This window comes from Clupea harengus, chromosome 21, assembly GCF_900700415.2.
Source record: "Clupea harengus chromosome 21, Ch_v2.0.2, whole genome shotgun sequence".
In the NCBI taxonomy this organism is placed as follows: Eukaryota; Metazoa; Chordata; class Actinopteri; order Clupeiformes; family Clupeidae; genus Clupea; species Clupea harengus.
In genome coordinates this window covers 10812353-10834198 of record NC_045172.1, presented here as the reverse complement: position 1 = coordinate 10834198, position 21846 = coordinate 10812353, and the positions used below count along the sequence as shown (strand labels likewise).

The window sequence follows — 21846 nt, the reverse complement described above, 5'->3', positions numbered from 1 at the left end:
AGTTCGTTTTGAGTGTTAGAAGTTTGATGTGAAGCTGGAGGCAGAGGTTTGGATGCATGACAGATGATCAGGTTTTGAGAGTTGTAAGAGAATGAAGCTGGGGAAGTTTTTCATTTATTTGCAAGCAAGCATACACCCCCACTATTCTATGTGCTATTGCTAACAAAAAAAAATCAGTTCAACAAGAGGCTCCGATTTTCACTCATGCATAGTTCACACGTTATGACGCCAGCAGGTGGCAGTATAATATTTCAAATGATGCATTGTAGTGGTGTCCAGGTTAATTATACATTTAACCATGAACTCACTTTTCCCCCTCGTTATCCCATGTTTATATTAACACCTAATATGTAGGTTTTATCTGCAGAATATTGTTCATCTATGCTTCTTTTGGCCACAACAGATTGGTGTTTTTACAGTAGAGCTCAGCAGGGGAGTTATAAAATGTGACAACTCCCAATTAAAAAAAACACAATTACCATCACAAGAACCTGACACACAAGAGCACACAAACACTGCCTGGTTTAAAAACATCCTTTAATAGGCCCGTGCCACACACATCCACACACTCACACACATACTAGTGAAAAATAATGCTCCTACAAAAAGAACACTACAATTATCGTTTGTGTGTTTTTTTCATGTCCCACAATATCTTTTCTTTAAATAAAATTACTTCAAGTACTTTGACTTGGGTACAAAATAAAACTGTTCTAGCTGCCTCCAGTAGGCCACAACACAGAGAGAGAGAGATAGAGAGAGAGAGCGAGAGAAAGAGAAAGAAAGAAAGTAAAAGAAAGGAACAGAGAGAGAGAGAGAATGAAAGAAAGATAGAGACTCACAACACAGTGGTCACAGATGCTGTTCTCCTTTCTGTGGCAAGGCAGATAGAGGGATGGGGGGCATCACTGAAAAAATACTCCTGACATTTCTTTTTTTTCCACACAGATAGATATGAATACAGTATGTCCATTTAAGTGGGTGTGTTCGATATATTAAAAAATAACAGTAATAATAATAACAATAATAATAATGTTACAAAAAATGAAAATAAAAATATTTTCCTACACCCCTATCTGTTCAGGGCAGGCACTACCAAGTTTTAAGGAGACCACAGTGTTCGCAGTGGATATGTATGCGCAGAATTGTACAACCAATATATGTTCCATCACTATTTTTTTCCTTTTGTTTTTAAGACTTAACATAAGGAGAATGCTACAATCGTTCCTAAGGCAATAAACCATATCTGATGTCTGAAACAATATGTACACATCATCATTCCCAGACTGAATATTGACATTACTAGACAGTTATATACATGAGGGCGGTCACTGCCAGAGAGAGAGCGAGTAAGAGAGAGAGAGAGAGAGAGAGAGAGAGAGAGAGAGAGAGAGAGAGATGTAGTTTCTACAGTCGAGCTGTTTTGAATACTCCATATGTCCTCTGGCATGAAGATCAGTGTAAACAGATTCCTTGTTTTTCTGGTGATTTTTTTTTTTTTTTTTTTTCTTGATTTGATTTTCATATTTGGAGAAGAGAGAAAAAAAAAACAACAGAACACACAAAAAACAAATAAACATTCCAGAAGTTTTTTTTAAAGCAGTTTTTAGTTTTGTTTTGTTTTTGCCGTTTCTTCCTTTTCATAGAAAATGAAGACTGGACCTTATTTTGAATTTGTATTTTTTTTTCCGCTTTTTATTTATTTACTTTCATAAATAATTAATAATACAAAATTAAATACATTCACTATTAATATTAACCATAAAGTTCTTAAAAAATATATTTACAGGTAGTGGAAAGTGTTTTATCTAGTTACAGCTCTGATGGTTGTAGTTTCAGTGCCATGTTCTTCCTTTTTTTCTGTCTTTTAAGGAAATGGTATTGCACGAAGACCCTCCCCCCCTACTAGTCAGGGCCTCTTTGGGTATGAGTGTGTGTGAGCGATCCAAACGAGTGGTTTATGGGGACAGAGAAGCCAGGCCTGGTCGAGAGAACGTTTCCCCAAGGGCTCCGGAGCGACAGCAGTGATCAAACTTCTCCGTCCCTCCGTCCTGACGGAGAAGTTTGTGAAGTCAAGTGTTTCTGAAATGTCCACTGCCAAAAGAGTGAAGAGCTGACTGGGCAACACACAGGGAGAGAGATGGAGGTTGGTGTGGAGAAAGAGTGTGAAAGAAAGAGAGAGCGAGAGAGCGAGAGAGAGAGAGAGAGAGAGAGAGAGAGAGAGAGAGAGAGAGAGAGAGAGGGAGATAGAGGAAAAGAGAGACAGAGAGGGAGAGAGAGTGAGGTGTCTTAGTTCGTCTGCTTCAGCAGCTCTGTCCAGCGCTTCTCGAAGAACTTCCTCATGTTGTGCCCGGCCCGACCGATGTCCGAGTTGTCCTCGTTGAACTTCTCGCAGTTCTCAAACACCAGGTTCACGTCGATGATGAACGTCTCCAGATTCTGATACCTGGAGGACAGAGAAGGAGCCCATGAGACAGAGTTAGTGGGGCTTAAGCATTGGTCAAAGGATGGATGAAGGATAGAATCATATGGAAGCAGGTCATTTTCATTGGTCAAAGGATGGATGCAGGATAGAATCATATGGAAGCAGGTCATTTTCATTGGTCAAAGGATGGATGAAGGATGGAATCATATGGAAGCAGGTCATTTTCATTGGTCAAAGGATGGATGCAGGATGGAATCATATGGAAGCAGGCAGTGCCGCTGCTAGCCATTTTGGTGCCCTAAGCATAAGTCCTTTATGATGCCCCCCCCCCCCCCCCCCCGAGAAAAAAAGTTTGTTTCTGCCAGTTTAACATTTTATTAAAACGAAAAAGAACAACTTCCTCAACCCCAAGTGAGGGACACTTTCTTCCAGGTGTGCGCGCGCGCCAACAGCTGACCAACAATAATGAAAATCGCAAGGTTTCATTAGCCATACCATAAACCTATTAATTTCATTTTGGCAAACCACTACTGTACTTGCTTGGATGTATTGTTCATAGTAATAGTCATGACAATTATTACAAGTTTCTCTCAAATTTCATGTTGTTTTCTTGAAATAGCATTAGACCAAGGCTGCCCAATTTGGGGCCCGCGCTCCGATCAGAATCAGAGTCAGAACGTCATTCGTTAATCTGTAATCAGCATTTTAACCCATTTCGAACAGGGCCTCTGTCTCAACATCCAATGTAACTCAGACTGGTTGCAGTTCACTGCCTGGCCATAGTTTTAACATTGTTTTAGATGGGTCAAGGGGGGGCGCTATTTACCTCTTGCCAGATCCATAACTTTGCAGCTAAAGTTGTAATTCCTGGTTGCTATGGTTATCTAGCTAAGGCTATGGTTAGCTAGCTAAGGAAACTTTTAATAACAAACGATTTAAATGGAAGATTTCCGTTTGCATGAAATGATAGCTAGTTATCTAGCTAATGTTATAGTCTCCTCGATTTAACTTCTACAATTATAATGGGTGCCTGTGACACTTCGTATGAACGAATTCATATTCATGAGTTCATATTCACACATATTAACACCAGTTCATTATGTGTAAAGAATGCTGATATGAAATATGAAAACAACCAGTAGTCAATGTGCAAGCTTCCAATTTAATTTGATTTAAGATACTCTATTTGAGTTGGGGCAGTCTGTCCTTCAGTCGAGGCATGATGATTTCTCGCTACAAGTTTCACCTGTTCGTGTTGGCGTAACAAATGCTTGTGGAGTCAAGTGCAGTTGAGAGGCGCTTGTCTCCAGGGCACAGATTACACTTAACTGTTATATTTTTCTCTTTTCACGGATACAAATAAAAAAGGCTGTGATTGGAATACGGGACTGGAGCTGTCCCTGACGGGACAAATCAAAATCACCCATAATATTTCGGGATGTCCCGGACAATTCGGGACGGTTGGCAACCCTACTTGCACCTAACATATAACATATTTGAGTGTGCTAACATTAGCAATAACGTCAGCTAGTTCGAGGTGTATGCATAGGCTAACCATTAAATTAGCAGCACATTTCCCGTATTTAACAATGATTACACATGGACTTACCTGAAAGTGATGCACGGGCATCATCTCGCAGTTTATTTCTCTTTCTTTTGTCTGCCCCTGACTCCTGTTGTCTTTTTGAGGCCATTTTCGAAAAGCTGACCTAGCCTACTGTCAAAGTTCGTCAGGCCACTGAGATAGGAAAGGGCACCCACGGCAAGCTTGGGAAGTTGAGTGTGGGGGGGGGGGGGGGGGGGGGCACCAGCGTAACTTTTAAAGCAATTAAATATATCTCTTGTTCTGCCTGTTTTGTGATATACATGCCTAAAAGGTCCCTAATATTTCTATACTGAAATAATATCGGCATTATAATTATTATAACTATGATGATTTTTCAGTTGCCTATTTTTTGGTGCCCCCACAGGAGTTGGTGCCCTACGCACAGCGCGTAGTGTGCGTTATGGGAGCGGCGGCACTGGAAGCAGGTCATTTTCATTGGTCAAAGGATGGATGAAGGAAGACACACACAGCTGGTGACATGCTTGCGAGGAAGGTAGAGTGTACATTGTAAGTCGCACATATGTAAGTCGCTTTGGATAAAAGCGTCTGCTAAATGACTAAATGTAAATGTAAATGTAGAGAGTGGACCTGATAGCTGCACACAGAGCAACTCCTAACACATTTCCAACTTAAAAGGAGAACTAAGCCAAAAAGAACATTGTCATTAACTGCTCACTCTCGTGCAAGACGTCACCCATGACCCCCACCCGTGCTGTTTTAAAAGAAAGAGAGAGACAGCAGAGTGTCTGTAGAAATGATTTCCTATACTATGGACTATAGAATATATTGTATATTATTGTATCGAATTCGGATGGATTATTCATTTTGTGCTGCACTGTCAATCAAGTCTTATATGTGTGGTATGATTGAGCAGATAAAGGCTAAAACATTTTTGTTTTGGGGTGGTTTGATTCCTGCTAGTTAATAGGGCTTAATAGTATATATCATTCAGCTTCTGTGTGTATGAATGAGGTTGTTTAAGTATTTATAAAAAAGAACCTGGTGAATTTTCAGCCGGGCAGTATAGCAAACAACTATTTCAGTGTAAGTGTGTGAGTGTGAGACTGAACACTCATTATTTGCTAATGAGCTGCTAATGTGTGCGTGAGAGGAATCACAACACTCACTGGCTGCTAACGAGCTTCTCACGGATGGTGGAAAAGTCCATGGGCTTCTTGATGACCTTGCGGTAGCCGGAGACAGATTTCAGATTGACGGGCGTCAGGAAGGGCCAGGCGTCCTGGTGGTTCTCCAGCTCCGCCAGCAACACCCTGCACACACACACACACACACACACACACACACACACACACACACACACACACACACACACACACACACACACACACACACACACGCGCGCAGGTGAGGAGGTCATAGACACACCAATTAGCAATCCTTTGTCCCTGAATGGGTGATTTCTTCAGCAATCAGCAGGTGGATGATGTTTTTGTCATTCACACCATGACTCTCTACTACACACCTGCACAAGCCCAGGTCTCTGTTGTTGTCCTTGGCCGTCTTGGCGCGCTTTACACACACCGGGCTGTCCTGTTTGGCAGCCGGAGGTGGGGTGCTCTTCTTGGTGTCCTTGGCCCCCTTTTTGGGTGGAGTGCTGGGGCCAGCTGTGGCCCCTGCCGGTGGCCCCATGGCCCCTGTGGCACCAGCAGCAGCACCAGCAGCACCACCAACAGCACCACCAGTAGCACCATCAGCAGCAGCAGCAGCAGCAGCAGTAGCAGTAGCAGCAGCAGCAGCAGCAGCAGCAGCAGCAGGCTCCACCTCTGCGGGCTCTGGTTGCTTCCTGTTGCGTTTCGCTGCTTCGTTGCCCCTCCTTGCTGAGGCTGGCGACTTGGTCTGAGGTTTTTTATTCTTATTGGGAGACTGGGTGCTGGCCTGAGACAGAGGCAGAGGGAGAAAAACAGAGATATTACAATCACAGCTCTTTTCAGTCTTTTTTTTCAGTGAACTTCAGTACAGGCTGGTGCTCTGTTGTACAACCAACAAAGCCAGTTATCCCAATATCTTTGGGCTACATCAGCATATAGCTCTGCAGTCTAGGTGGAGTAAAAACCCTTCTGGTTTTGCCCTACAAGTCTGATCCCCCTTTAATTTCCTGAACCAGAAATGAAAGTGTGTGTTTGTGTGTGTGTGTGTTTGAGTGCTTGTGTTAGTGTGTGTGTGTGTGTGTGTGTGTGTTACCTTGGTGATGCAGGATGGGCAGTACCAGTCTCCCTCGGGGATGGTGAAAATCTTGGGCTTGTGGCAGTAGGTGTGGCAGCCCTTGTCACAGCCGTCACACAGCAACAATAGGTCCTCATTATCCCCCTTCCTGCAGATCTGACAGTACTGCACACACACACAAACACCAGATTACTAATTAAACTACAATATTTAATAACAATGCCATAAATAAAATAAAATGGTCATGATGTCACACACATCACACTTTCTATCTCTCTCGCTCTCTCACACACACACACACACACACACACACACACACACACACACTTAACTTACCACTTTCATGATGGACCTCTCCCAGGCGATGGACTTCTGCAGCTGCTGCAGGCACATGGCCAGCTGGGAGGAGCTCCTCACCTCAGTCAGGGCCTTCCTCCACATCTTCAGCCCCGGAGCAACCTCCTCCTCGCTCCTACAGACAACAAACACACACACACACACACACACACACATTCACACACACACACAGAGATGTGTGGCAGGATTAGAGAAAAACTCCAACGCCTTACACCTAAAAACAGTATGATAAAAGTGTAATAATAAATATCTATCTAATCCCAGGAGAATTGTCACACAAGCATAGAGACAAAAGGTACAGTGTTGAAACAATTAAGTGGAACCCCTCACAAGGAAACATCCCCAGAGCCTGTCTGCACGGGACGAAGGTGCCGTTCGGTCACATACACACATGAAACACACAGACATCAAACTACTGGTGACGCATGCTACGCCGAACTCCAGAAGCTGGCGCACACAAAAATGGGTGAAGTGTTGGGAACATTTATGCCGGCCGTCGTCATGGATGACGACTCGACACACCATGCAGAGGCAACAAAAACCCTCGAAGACGGGAAGTCCGCGCAGGCGCCCCCAAACGCTCCGCAGACGGACTAAGGCAGCCAGCCGCAGCGGGAGTGATGCACTCAAAGGAAAACACATAAAGTGAAAAGGCACCAAACACAACAGCGCCACCCTGCGTTCAACATTAAAGCATAGAGAGGGCTTCTTGGCTTCCATTGGCTGGATTATTTAAGGATCCTGTTGTTTTTTTTTTTACCTAAAAACTATACAACAAAACACTCAACTTTCCTGCAGCTGGTCAAATAGGACATGGTAACAGTGAAACTGTGATTAACGTTTGTATCAAAACATACGTTTTGATACAGCTTATATGTAGCTGATCTACATGTAGGTGCTTAGCATTTAGACCTTATATCCTTATATCATGTCTTGGCAGCCACTAACTACTCCCACACATATACAGGTGATTTACTCTTCCACAATCTAGTCACCATGTGCTCCATAGACTATACTGACACATTTTATAACCAGTAATTAAAAAGTCAATTAAATAGTCAATTAAATTGGGCATTTACAGTAATTATAGAAAATGGCAGATATGTGCAGTGACAAATTAAACTTTATGCAGGAGTTAACAGAAACTAAATCTACTGAATAAAAAACAATTGGCTGATAAATTACTAGCTGATTTATATGATGAGATTAGAGAATTCCGTGTCGCTTGAAGTGTTAACATGTTCTTCTTTCATGGATATTTTGGACAGCAAATACAGTAGTGATTAGACATACTCGTTTTTTTTTTTTTAACGAAAGAAAATCTAACAGCCAGACTGGCAGAAAAGGATCCTACTAGATACCCTGAACTCGGCCCCATCACCATCACCAAAGACTGCTGTGCTGACATCCCATCCGGGGAGAGGCAGAGGGAGACAACGAAAGAGTGCAAAGGGGTGGAGGGGTGGGGTGGGGGGTGGGGGGGGCATGCACAATTTTGTTGCGGGCAACTTATAAAAAAGAACACACTCCAACATAAAAGGAGGATACAGGAAACCGAAGCCCTCAAGCAGCGGTGCTTGCATCCCCTCAACACAAGCAGCAGCGGCTGTCGGGGAGAGAGAGCTGCACTCCGGCCGTGACTGACGCCAGCGGCAGCAGCAGAAGAGGAGGAGGAGGAGGAGGAGGAGGGAGATGAGCATGAGCAACACACGGACAGATGGAGACGGACTGCAGGGAGGACGGAGGGACGGACAGACGGACGGGACGGATGACCTACCCTTCCCCGCGAGCGCCCGTGGAAAGTGAGGGGCCGGGCACCGTGACCGTGCCCACGTTATCCAGCTTGATCTGGATGGTACTGCCCAGCGGGCTCTGCAGGTACCTTCGTTCGATGTGGCTCTCCAGGTCGGCCAGCCGCATCACGGCGATGTCCAGCGGGTTGTCCAGGTGGCGCTGGAGCGTTCCGCGATCGGATCCGCTGCTGCTGTTTCCACGTCCGCCCTCAGGGGGTGCCGCTGGTGTGGGGATCTTGTGCTCGTAGTACACCAAGTCCTCACGCTCCGACTGGGGCTCCGGAAACATCCAGCCCTGCGCACGGAGAGAGAGGGAGAGAGAGACAAAGGAAGAGAAGACAAGACGGGATGAGTCGTCAGGATACAAGCCGTCTCAGGATACAACAGATGTGTGTGTGTGTGTGTAGGTGTGTGTGAACGCGTCTGACAGTGTGCATGTGTGTAGGTGTGTGTGTGTGTGTGTGTGTGCATGTGTGTAGGTGTGTGTGTGTTTGTGTGCATGTGTGTAGGTGTGTTCACCTTGACCTGTAGGCTGGCGGCGGTGACCTTCTTCTCCAGCTCCTCCACCTGCTGCAGCAGGGCGATGTCCGTCTCCATGGCCTGCTCCTCCACACACCACATCTGCACCACCTCCTCGGACACCTGGCCCTCGTCGTCCGGCACCGCCACCTCCATCACCGCCACTGCAATCCACCAATCAATCAATCAATCAATCAATCAATCAATCAATCAATTTCATACAGACAGGGAGGGATATGATATAGAGGGATGAAAGGGTGATGGCTATTAACCGAGGCCTTTCGCCACTAAATATGAGACTGGTTATCAGTAAAACAGAGGGATGGCCTGACATGGCCATTCAATCTTCCTTCATAGTGTTATCTGTCAGCTGAAAGACTTTCATAGTGATAGATTTTCATGAGATGAGACTTTCATGCATTATATACCGTAGATAGAATAGATATAGAGCTATTAAAGAGAAACGAAGTTAAGATTATTATTATTTTTTATAGAAGATATAAGATAGAAGATAGATTTTATGATTTGATTACCTTTCTGATTTACAAAAAGTCAATTTTCAGTCATAAAAGAACTCCAGCCTCTATGTTCCATTCCTTGCTGGTGCGAATGTGAATATATGCATGTGTATGTGTTTGTCAGAGAGAACGCCTGAGTGAGTGAGTGTGTGTGTTTCTCTGTATGTGTGTGTGTGTGTGTGTGTGTGTGTGTGTGTGTGTGTGTGTGTGTGTGTGTGTGTGTGTGTGTGTGTGTGTGTTCGTGTGTGTCCTGACCTTCTTTGTTCTTGTTGCAGGTCAGTGCGATGAGCTCCATGCTCTTCTGGAGTTGTTTCTGCAGGCTCTTCTCCCGGATGCCGCGGCTGTGCATGCTCTCCATCAGGGCCCTCAGCTCCTCCATGTCCGACAGCTTCCACCAGCCCAGCATCATGTCTGCACACATGCAATATGTTTACACACAAAGCACTGAAACACATCGCGCAGAATATCATTCTGAATATCAACTCTCCTTTAAAAAGTAGCAGAATTCCACAGTAAATGGAATGTAAACGTGACAGATCACAGTAGACAGTTTTCATGACAATCATGAACAACTGGAATTCAAAAGAGGTATTTCTTCTGATAACGCCTCACATTGGGGATGCAAGTTAAGTGGCAATGGGCCTCTCTCTCTCTGTCCCTCTATTCATCCCTTCATCATGGCCCTTTCCCATTCCTCTACATGCGTCCATTCATTTCTGCTTGTGTGTTATCTGCCTCTGTTTCTCCCTTTCTACTCGCTCTTTGCGTTCTCTCCCTCCTGCTGTCTCTTACCCTCTGGGATGGGCTGTGGCGTGGGGTGGTCCTGCGGCCGGGTCAGCTCCAGGATGGGCACGGGCGAGTCGGCCCCGGGGGGCTTGTCTCCGTGGGGGGCGGGGGAGCCGCTCATACTGGTGCTGACGCTGGGGGGCAGCATGGGGCTGGCGCTGCCCTCTCCAGAGGGGTAGTGGGGCAGCGGGCTGCTGCAGAGGGGCAGCTGGGGAGTCGCCAGCCCTCCTGACCAGCCACATATGGGGAGGGCCATGCCAGGCTTCCCCTGGGAGGGGAGAGAAATAATGTACATATATAACACACACATACACACATGTGTTTGACTGTGCTAGAGCCACTGATCTTCTCAAAGAAGTCATTATGTCTATGGCCAAAAGCCAGCATTGGATCCTCTTGGAATGGTTGAAGGTGAGCTTAATATCGTAAGGGTAGCATGTGTTCTATTTCAGCATGGGTTGAAGCATTAGAACAAAACCAATTAACTGTGTGTGTGTGTGTGTGTGTGTGTGTGTATGTGTGTGTGTGTGAGTGTGTGAGTGTGTGTGTGTGTGTGTATGTGTGTGTGTGTGCATATATACATAGGATGTGTATGGTACTCACCTGCAGTGGTGAAATGGGGAAGCTGCTGGCAGCTGGTGTGGTGATGGAATGTAGTGGGCTCGCCGGGTGTGGATTGGGTGAGCAGGATGGGGGTGATTTGGGCTGATCGGGGGCCGTGGGGGGGGCCGCAGCAGCGCTGGTGGCCGAGGGGTCAGCAGTGGCAGATACGCGGGGCCCCGGGTGGGGGCGTAGTGAGGGAGCCGTCATCACAGGGCGCCCGCGGCAACAAGCTAAACCAGTGGCCTCCTCTCTCCGTCAGCACCCTCAAGAGCTGGTCGCTGGGCAGCAGCAAAGGCTGCTGGGACTGCTGCGGTCCTCCCGGGCAGGCTCCGGCGAGCAGCGGTGGCAGGACCAGTAGGGATGGCGCGGCGGGTGTCAGGGCTGGGGGCACCCCGGGGCTGCTGGGTAAGGGCGGCTGCTGCTGGTCCAGGGAGGCGTCCGGAGGGGAGGGGGCAGTTATTGTCGTGGAGAGACCGTGCAGGCAGCCATTGGGAAGCACTGAGTGATGGGGGGATCCATCAGCAGCCTGTGGTGGGGCCTCGGGGAGCTGCTCCTCGGGGAGGGTTTCCGGTTTGGCCGGGGAGGAGGGATGAGTGGGAAGAGCGCTGGGGGTTGGCGGTCGCTCCTCGGTGGGGGGGCTGCTCAGCTCACTGCCCTCCTTGGGGCTCGGTATGGCCTCCTCCGCTCCCTCTACGGCTGGCTTCTCCTCCTTCACCTCCTCTTCCCCATCGTCATCCTCCATCGCCTCCGCCTCCTCCTCCTCGTCTGGCACCTCCTCCTTGACCTCCACTGGGTCAACGAGGGGCAACGCCTCCTCCTCTTCCTGCTCCTGCTGCAGCTCCGACTGCTGGGGCTCTTCAGGTGCCTCCTCTTTGATCTGCAGGGCCTGGAAGCTCTGCAGGCGTTCGCGCTCCTTCTCCAGCTCCTCTGGGCCTGAGGGAGAAAAACACACACGGTCGGTCGAGGCCAGAAACACACACTAACACAAATCACAGCCCCAAACACCAGACAACAACAAAAATGCATACACACACAGAAGAGACTACTCAAATCAACGTTAGTCATCCTTAAGCAAATAAAACACCTACATGCACGCACACACGCAGAATGTGTGTGTGTGAGAGAGTGTCTCTGTGTGTGTGTGTATGTGGCCATCAGTGCTTACCCTCTCCACTCTCCAGCGCCTCCACGTAGACACCCCCGCACTGCGGCAGCACCCAGTAGCGCCGGCGGTAGCGGTCCTGGCCATACATCATGGAGCGCAGGGAGTGAGACGCCTCAAACAGCTTCTTCCTGATCTGGTTCTGCTGCTGCAGTGGACACGCACACAAAGACAGTGTCAGTGTGTGGTGTGTGTGTGTGTGTGTAGTGGAGTGGTGTGTGTGTGTGAGTGCTCACACTTATCTGTGCAAAAACATAAAATTGTGTACATGCCCCTGTATATGTGCTGCATTTGTCTGTGATTATGTTTACTGTATTGGCAAGTGTCTGTGTGTGTGTGTGTACAGGCATTTTGCAGGCTTGCATGCCTCTATGATTACAGTATGCATATGCTTTGTGTGTGTGTGTGTGTGTGTGTGGTGTGTGTGTGTGTGTGTGTGTACAGGCATTTAGCAGGCTTGCATGCCTCTATGATTACAGTATGCATATGCTTTGTGTGTTTGAGTGTGGGTGTGTGTGTGTGTGTGTGTGTGTGTGTGTGTGTATGTATGTATGTGTGTGTGTGTGTGTGTGTGCATCGATGTGTGTGTCATTCGAGTGTGCTCATAAGTGCGTATCCTCGTGTGTGTTTAACTTTATGTTCGCTGGCAGTCCGGCCCCCTGTGGAGTGTGTGTGGAGGCAGCCCATCTGTGTGTTTACCTTCGCCAGCTTCTCGATCTGCTTCTCCAGCTCCTCCACACTGGTTGCCTGGTCTGTGTCATCCTGTAACACACACGGACGCACACACACACACACACACACACAAAATACACACACACATACGCACACACAAACACAAACACACACGCTTAATCATTTAACAACCCTTGGGAAGCCCAAACTGTATCAGGCCTGCCATCCTTGAGAGGATTGTGACAGTGATCTAGGCTGATCTGACGATAAGCCCACAAGCCCACTGTTCCTGGTCTTACTGCTGTAGCCAGAGCCACACTCTGTTTACCCTGACAATCCCCGACACGCTCCCCATTGACGAGACACAAGGCTGGGGATCTCTGTGGTCTGCGTCCCGATACAGCGATGGCAGGCCAGCTAAGCAATGACTGTCGAAACAGGCGTATGCTAGGAGAGTCCGGCTAAGTGTGAGGAAGGGGACATGTCTACATGCCCAAAGGTCGCAGTCCTCAAACTAGAGTGTTATCTTTCTGAAATTTGTGTAAAAATGAAAAACAGACCTTTAAAACACAAAAATCCTCTCCACTTGTCTTGTGTGGTGAGGAAGTGTGTTTGTGTGCATGTGTTGAGTGTGTCATTGTGGAGTCTTGAGTGAGTGTTAGGACAGAAGTGAGTGTAGCGTGAGTAACGCCGTGGTTTACTCCATCTCACAGCAGGTGTCCATGGGGTCTCCTTACCTCGTCACAGGTCTCCACCTTCTTCCCTTTCTTCACCTCCTCCTCTTCGTCCTCCTCGTCATCGTCTCCGGCCTCGTCGCTCTCCTCGTCTTCGTCATCCTCGTCCTCGCTGTCTCCGCCCTTCCTCTTGCGTTTGATTCCTGGAGTGGGCGTGCCTGTCGATGGAGGCTCCTCCCCCCCAAGACTGACCTCACGCTTGCCTGTGCGCTTAGCGTGGATAATTTTCAGCCTGAATAAGAACATACACACACACATGAAGTAACACACACAGCTACATAAAGGTAAAAATACTTGACCAGGTCTACAGAATAACGTATGTAATTCTGGGAGTGTGTGGGGGGGGGGCGGTGTGATGAGGCGATGATGATGTGTGAATATTCATATTGAGCGTGTGTGTGTATGACACCACTACCTCAGAACAGGCTGCTTCATATAATATTATGGCATGCGCCTATAATCCTATTCCAGTTTTAATCTCTACCCAACGCACAGTTAAAAACAAAGGCCATAGATACAATAGAAACAATAGAAGCCCAGCAAATATTCTATCTATACCCCGGCATATTCCTCCTTCCTGTGAGCCACTATAATCCAGAAAATATTTCAATGGCAATACTAAATATTAGGTCACTATCAGGGAAAAACATTTCTCATTAACGATCTTATATGTGAACGTAAATTAGGACTGTATGTTTTTAACAGAAACCTGGCTTAAACAAAAATGGGTCTTGCAGCTCTTATTGAAGCATCCCCTCGCCAATTATAGCTTTTTTCAGTCCATTAGAACAGGTTAAAAAAGGGGCGGACAGCCACCATAACCACGGATGCCCTGTGCTGCAGGAGCATCTCCTTCGATTGATTTTGCCTCATTTGAATATCATGCCATAGTTCTAAAGTGCCAGCCTCCTGTTCTGACAGTAACTGTGTATAGGCCACCCAAGCAATGTCCCACTTTTCTAACAGACTTTTCAGAACTACTCTCATTATACACACAAACTACGATAAGATTATTATCACTGGTGATTTTAACATACATGTTTGATAATGGGAACGACTCAAAGGCCCGGGATTTTATGAAATCTCTTGAATTCCATGGACTTTACAACAAACACATCAACTGAACCCACTCACAGACCGTGGCCACACCCTTGATCTAGTTATTACAAAGGGTCTTTACAACTGTTATATCGTCTATCTGTGACCTTGCTCTTTCTGACCACTTTTGTATTTTCTTTACAGCACTGGTACCTAAAAGTTAGAAATAGTGCTCGAATGTTTATTAAGAAACGCTATCTTAACCTCTGCAGCAGCTGAGAATTTCAAAGTAATGATGAACATAACTAGTGCAAAAAACCCAGATACGGGGCCATCATGTGTTAATGATCTAGTAACTACTCTAAATACAAAATTAAGGACAGCACTTGACTCTGTAGCACCATTGAAAACAAAAAAAGGTTTTAGCCAAACAAAAAGCTCCATGGAGAAATGAGGAAATTATTAAACTTAAGAGATCCTGCAGAAGGTCTGAGCGTACATGGAGAAAGACCAAAGCTACAGGTCCACCTTGATATCTTTAAGGATAAACTTTCAGTCTTTAATAAAGCAATAAAGAAATGCTAGGAAGGATCATTTCTCTAATTTGATATCTATAAATTCTAACAATTCCAGGGTCCTCTTTTCAACAATAGACAGCCTTATAAATCCTGCACCTAAAGTAGATGATAGTCTCTTTTCCACCTCCAAATGTGAGGAATTTGCAGCATTCTTCAGAAGATAAGATAACGAACATTAGGAAAAAATATTGCTCAAGAAATTCCAAATGTCTTGTTTTCTGATCCCCTTCCACCATGCTGTAACAGTATGAGCTTTTTTGCACTGGCTGATATAGAAATGCTGAGCAAAATAGTGTCACAACACTGAAGCCGTCTACATGCCCTCTTGATCCCTTCCACCAAATTTTTTAAGACCATCTTTGACTCTGTGTCTAAGGACATTCTAGCCATTATAAACTGTTCCCTGCTTACAGGTATTTTTCCCATCAGAACTTAAAACTGCCCTGGTGAGACCCCTCCTGAAGAAAAGCAATTTTAGACTCTTCAGTTTAAACAATTTTAGACCCATCTCTAACCTTCCTTTCTAAGCAAAATCCTGGAAAAAATTGTCTTTAAACAGTTAAATAATTTCCTAGATGCTAACTGTGCATTTGACACTTCCAATCTGGTTTTCGCTCCAATCATAGCACAGAAACGGCATTAGGTCAAGGTTGTAAAATGATCTCAGGATTAATGCTGACTCCAAAAAACTATCTGTCTTGGCCCTTCTGGATCTGAGCGCAGCCTTGATACTTGTTGATTCACAATATCCTTATTGATAGACTTGAAAATTGGGGTTGGCCTCACTGGTCCGGTCCTAAACTGGTTTAGGACCTATCTAACTGGCCGGGAATACTTTGTCGCCCTCGAGACCACAGCTCAAAAAACATTTGTATGACCTGTGGGGTCCCTCAAAGGATCCATTTTAGGGCCCTTACTTTCAGTCTATACATGCTACCCCTTGGTAGTGTTAATTAGGAGGCACAACATCGACTATCATAGCTATGCAGATGACACCCAGCTCTATATTTCTGTAACACCCACAACTACAGCTCTATTGATTGTTTGGTAAAATTGCATTTCTGATATAAATGTATGGATGTCACAAAACTTTCTCCAGCTAAACCAAGATAAAACAGAGGTATTAGTCATTGGTGAAAAAAACGAGAGAGAGAAACTAACTGCACACTTAAAAACACTAGCACTTAACACCAAGCACCAAGCCAGAAACCTAGGCGTCATACTTGACTCAGATCTCAATTTTGAAACCCATATCAAAATATAATTAAAACATCTTTTTATCACTTAAGAAACATTGCTAAGGTGCAACCGTTTCTCGCTCAGGCTGACACCGAAAGACTGATGCACGCGTTTATCACGAGCAGGCTAGACTACTGTAACTCGCTTTTGTCTGGTCTACCAAAAAAAGCCATTAGTCAACTACAAACAATACAGAATGCAGCAGCGCGAGTCCTCACTAAAACAAGACGGAGAGCGCACATCACACCAGTATTAAAATCACTGCACTGGCTACCTGTTAGTTTTAGAATAGATTTCAAGGTTCTCCTAACTAGTCTATAAATCACTCCATAGTCATGCACCTGAATATATAACAGACATGCTCTCAAGGTACACACCCAGTAGATCCCTGAGGTCCTCCGGCACTGAACTTCTAACAGTTCCAAAAGCCAGGACAAAGAGACATGGGGAAGCAGCTTTTAGTTTCTATGCCCCCAACCTTTGGAACACTCTGCCAGAATACCTAAGAATGGCCGAAACGGTTGAAACCTTTAAACATGCACTTAAGACATACCTCTTTGATCTAGCTTATCACTCACTGTAAAATGTATTTAACATTTATGGAACATTTATTTATTTACTTATTTCTGTCTCTTTTCAAGTATTTGTACCCCCCCCCCCCCCCAGCAGCTGTCTCTTAGTTTGACGATAACTGTGCTGAGCAGTCCTTTATGGTGCCAGTGGCGGTTAGTACGTAATTTCCTGTTCATTTATCTCTGGCAAAATCTGTGTCTTTTTATAAGTGTTTTGTAACTTGTAAATGTATTTATTTAACATTAATGTAACATTTATTTATTTATTTACTTATCTGTGTCTCTTTACAAGTGTTTGTAACCCCCCCCCCCCCCCAGCAGCTTAGTTTGACGATGACCGTGCTGAGTAGTCCTTTACGGTGGCAGTGCGGTTAGTACGTTTATTTTATTTTATTCATTTATCTCTTGAAAATCTGTGTGTTTTATACAAGTGTAACCCCCCCCCCCTTTTCTTTCCTACTGTGAGGCGCATTGTGTTACTTCCTTGTATGAAATGCGCCGTACAAATAAAGTTTGATTTGATTTGATTTGATTTGTGTTAAGGGGACTAGAGATACTCACTTTTTCAGTTTCACCTCCATGGCCAGCTCATCCCTGCGCATGACCGTCATGTGGTCCAGGCTCTTGTCAATCTCACTGTATTCACATACACACACACACACACACACACACACACACACACACACACACAGACAGATCTCAATTACATGTTCAAGCACAGCTCAGTGACACACCTGTGTGTGTGTGTGCGTGTGTGCGTACGTTAGTGTGTTTACACCCCCGACATTAAAAATGCAGAGTGCATGAATTAGCCACAGCCCTGTCTCTTTAGACACCTTTATTTCAGGATGAATATTTAACACAGCAGCTCGAGCTGGCACACTGAACACACACACACACACACACACACACACACACACACACACACACACACACACTCTCACACAAAGATACGCACTCTCACACAAAGATACGCACCCAAGAAAGACATTTAACTCCAAATACATGTATTCAGTATGAAACACGCATAGTGTCATACATGACACAAGGAAATGAAAATCAAATACACTCACTCTCTTCTACAAATACACTCAGATACATGAACACAAATTAAGGCAAGTGAAGCAGCATTCAAATTGCCAGCAGCCTGCTATAATCTTAACAAAACTCCAATATGAACACTGGCTTATTAACACTAGCAAAATACTAGTACTGTAGCCAGTAACAGCATACATCCAGCAAAATGATAGCACTGTCACACTGCTTTACCTGACCACGCTCTTGCTGCAGGCCAGCTCGCTGATGAGGAAGGCCAGCACAGACACCTTCTGGGCCGGCGTGTGCGCCTGGAAGGCCTTGGTGCGCATGCTGTCGGCCAGCTGCGAAAGGACCGGGCCCGACTGCCATCTGTGCGCGTCCAGATACATCTGGAGCACCTCGGACACGTTGTCCCGGTTCAGGCCCACCGCGGTCAGGTTCTCACCCAGAATGGTCTTAGACTAGGAGAGGAGGGGTGGAGGGAAAAGAGAATGAGAGAGCGAGAAAGAGAGAGAGAGAGAGTGCTCTTGTGAGTCAACTGGTAGAGCAAGGTACTAACCATACCAAGATCATGGCTTTAATACCCAGGTAGAACACATACTGATTGCAAATGTATATCTGTACTTTCAGCTGCTTTGGGTAAAAGTGTGTGGTGAATGAATACATTTGAATAAATGCGAATGTGACTGAGAAGGCCGTGGATAAAATATGAATCAGTGCTTCTTTTTTCACACAAGATGTAAGAACTGGAGAGGCTTTATGAGGAAACCCTGAGATGCAAAGGGAGAGAAAAAGAGCAGCAGAGACAGGAGTGGTTGAAGGCGAGAGCGTGACTAGCAGTTTGTGGATGAGCAGGGAGGAGGCGAGGACATGAACTGTGTTTGCCCTCCGACAAAGTGCTATGTGAAAAGAGAGATGGAGAGAGAGAGAGAGAGAGAGAGGGATCTGCATCTGCATCTCTCCCTCTGCCTCTCTGCAGACATTAGTCAGAGAGTGTGTGTTTGTGTGTGAAGTGTGTTGTGCCTGTGTGTTGATATTTTGTGTGTGTGTGTGTGTGTGTGTAGAGAGAAAGAGACAGAGAGAGAGAGAAAGAGAGTCAGTGTGTGTGTGTGTGCATGTGAGAGAGAGAGAGCGGAAGAGGGAGAAAACATGTCTGTATGTGTGTAAGTGTGTGTGAGTGTGAGTGTGTGTGTGTGAGAGAGCATATAGTCACCTTATGCCCAGGGGGCAGGCCTGGGTCGCTGACGGCTGAGGAGAGCATGCGCACCAGGAGGTCCTGCACGCGGCCCATGCTGTTGCCCAGGTTGAGGAGGCCCTCCTGCAGCACGCCCAGTGTGGGCACCTCCCCCGGGTCCATGCCCAGCACCTTGCCAAACGCCCGCAGGAACTGGACCACCATCAGGCAATTGGAGAACACAGTACCAGACAACACCAGCCCGGGAATACGGGACAACTCCGGCATGGGCTGAATGGAGAGATACACAGAGAGAGAGAGAGGGGGGAAGGGGGGGTAGAGAAGAAAAAGAGTGAAAAGAGAGAAAAAGAGTGAATAGTCGAAAATAGAGAAAAGAAGAAAAGAAGAGGGGGGTGAGAGACAGGGAGAGAGACAAAGAAGGAGAGTTAAGACAAATGGAAAAAAATCCTTTATCATTGTTTATCCAATTACAACAGACTTAATGGTGTGAAACTAATTAATCCATCCTTAATTACTAGTTAACAGTGATCATTTCTGAGAGGCATTGGAGACTGGACATCCATCAGCCGTAAATATCTACTGCATGGGAATTTATTCCCTTTAGTGTCAGCAGCTTCTGGCCTCGAGGTTCCAGATGATCAAAGGCCCAATTCTTATGTTTTGCATGCCAGACTGAGACTTACCATCAGACTCAACAAACACAAGCCAATAACAGACAAGCCACCCATCAGGTGATTAATGTTTTTATGAGAGTGTGTGTGTGTTTGAATGTATGTGTGTATGTCTGGTGAAACCAATCATCAACAATATTCTGTCAACAGGGTATACAGGAATTAAAAAAAAATGTGTGAAAATCGATGCGGCTTCGAGTGTGTGTTTGTTTGTTTGTGTGTGTGTGTGTGTGTGTGTGTGTGTGTGTGTGTGTGTGTGTGTGTGTGTGTGTGTGTGTGTGTAGGCTTGATTGTGCATGTCTGCAGTTGACAGGAGAGCTTGTGTGGGCACAAAGACTAATGCGTTTTGCACAGCCAAATATCAACAAGTTCCATGTCCTTGTATTCTACTTAGAGAGAGAGGGAGTGTGTGTGTGTGTGTGTGTGTGTATGTGTATGTGTATGTGTATGTGTATGTGTATGTGTGTATGTGTGTGTGTGTGTGTGTGTGTGTTGTCCTTCAGTGAGACTGAGCACGTAATGCACTTATCGATCTGTGGGATTTGGTGTGAATGCCATTTCGGGTGCAGGGACCTCACATCCGTAAAGCTTTCTCTTGCAGAAATCCTCCACAAATGGACATGCAATACTGTCTCTGGCCACCAAGGGGAGCCGAGAGCAACATACATTTTTTTGCGCTTCAGTGCTTTCTGCTTTTTAGGGAAATCAGTCTCTAACTGTGCCTACAGCAGACACACAGCACAGTGGCCTACTGATCACAGCACTGCCTCCCTGACTGAGGAATATGTGGCTTAAACTGACTTAGCCTTGCCTGACTTCACCTCACTGTTCCGCGATCAGATTTTCCTGTTTAGTTCTCGGGGTGCTAACTCCGCTAACTCAGACGCTGACCAAGCCCTCGCATGACTCCTGACCCAAACTCAAGCTATGCTAAACCGTGGCCCCCGGATACCCTGGCCTACAGCTGTAAACAAAACAGGATTTCACACCGGCTCAAAGCGACATGGATCCACTGAACAGGATTTGGAATCCATTGGCCACGGTAGCCACGGTAGCCATGCTGTTTCCAACGGCCTCGGCTCTACAGTGTCCGCTTCCCGTGCACTTCTTTTGTCAGCTCCTCTTTTGTACACTCAAGGAATTTGCGTCTGATTTGGTGTCTGACAGATTACTAATGCATCAGTCACTGCTTTACATCTACTCTGCCCTCGCCAGCTTCTCAACCTCTCTCTGCCTTCATCTTCCTAAAGTACCAGCAAGTGTCCTGAGTGTATAACTGTTCCTAAATGCATTTGTGAAAATGTTTTTGTTTTTGTTTTCCTGCACACGTTTGTATGCTTATGTATGTGGTATGGGAAGTGTGGCTATTGATGTGGTCACGTTGTGGTCTGCAACACACACACACACAAAATCCATGTTGGGCCTCGTGTATGAGATAAGATTTGTGTGTTTACATTTCCGCATGTGTTTGTGTGTGTGTGAGAGAGAGAGAGAGAGAGAGAGAGAGATAAAGATAGATAGAGAGAGAGTGTGTGTGTGTGTATGTGAGCGCATAGTCACCTTGTGGTCGGCGAGGCACATGTCCTCGTTGGGCTTCTTCATCTCGCGGGCGATCTCCATCTCCAGCCGCCGCAGCTCCATCTTCCTCTCCAGCTTCTGGCGCTTCTCGTCGCGCTTCTCCTGGCGCACGCGCTCGCGCTCCTGAGGCACACACATGCACCATCGACACGTCACACCGCAGCATCGACACGTCACACCGCAGCACATAGCAGCGCACACAATTGCTTAGTTGAGTGTGTTGCTTCTTTTTTTCTATTTGATTTTTAATTTTTTTTTGTGATCTAGTTTTGTTTCTGTTTTTCTATTTGTTTTGATATTTTATTGTGATTGTGATTTAATTGTACAGCACTTTGGTCAGCGTGAGCTGTTTTTAAATGTGCTTCATAAATACATTTGACTTGACTTGACTTGACAATGAAACACAACCCAACACGCATCAATCCACTACAATCAATACAGTGCATTAATAGAGTTGTGCTGAGGACACCTTCACAGCTAGCTAAGTGCATCACAACACATAGGTTGCCAGAGTTGGTAAAAAAGGATGTTGTACACATCCAAAACAACACGCTAAGAGATTGACTACACTAAACAAC

At 45.9% G+C, this 21846-nt stretch overlaps 1 protein-coding gene across 1 annotated transcript in view; it reads right to left on the bottom strand.

Annotated features, from left to right (window-relative positions):
- Positions 1-520: 520 nt before the first annotated feature.
- LOC105911853 (bromodomain adjacent to zinc finger domain protein 2B-like) overlaps positions 521-21846 on the bottom strand; it is a 44121-nt gene continuing 22795 nt past the window's right edge. Inside the window, 18 exon segments of the mRNA XM_031558961.2 lie at positions 521-2446; positions 5159-5302; positions 5515-5927; positions 6234-6380; positions 6552-6687; positions 8350-8660; positions 8885-9048; positions 9658-9813; positions 10195-10456; positions 10792-10986; positions 10988-11724; positions 11957-12101; positions 12653-12715; positions 13363-13591; positions 17348-17422; positions 18056-18285; positions 19038-19289; positions 21251-21391. Coding sequence (XP_031414821.2) covers positions 2290-2446; positions 5159-5302; positions 5515-5927; positions 6234-6380; positions 6552-6687; positions 8350-8660; positions 8885-9048; positions 9658-9813; positions 10195-10456; positions 10792-10986; positions 10988-11724; positions 11957-12101; positions 12653-12715; positions 13363-13591; positions 17348-17422; positions 18056-18285; positions 19038-19289; positions 21251-21391 — 3957 coding nt within the window. The 3' untranslated portion in view covers positions 521-2289.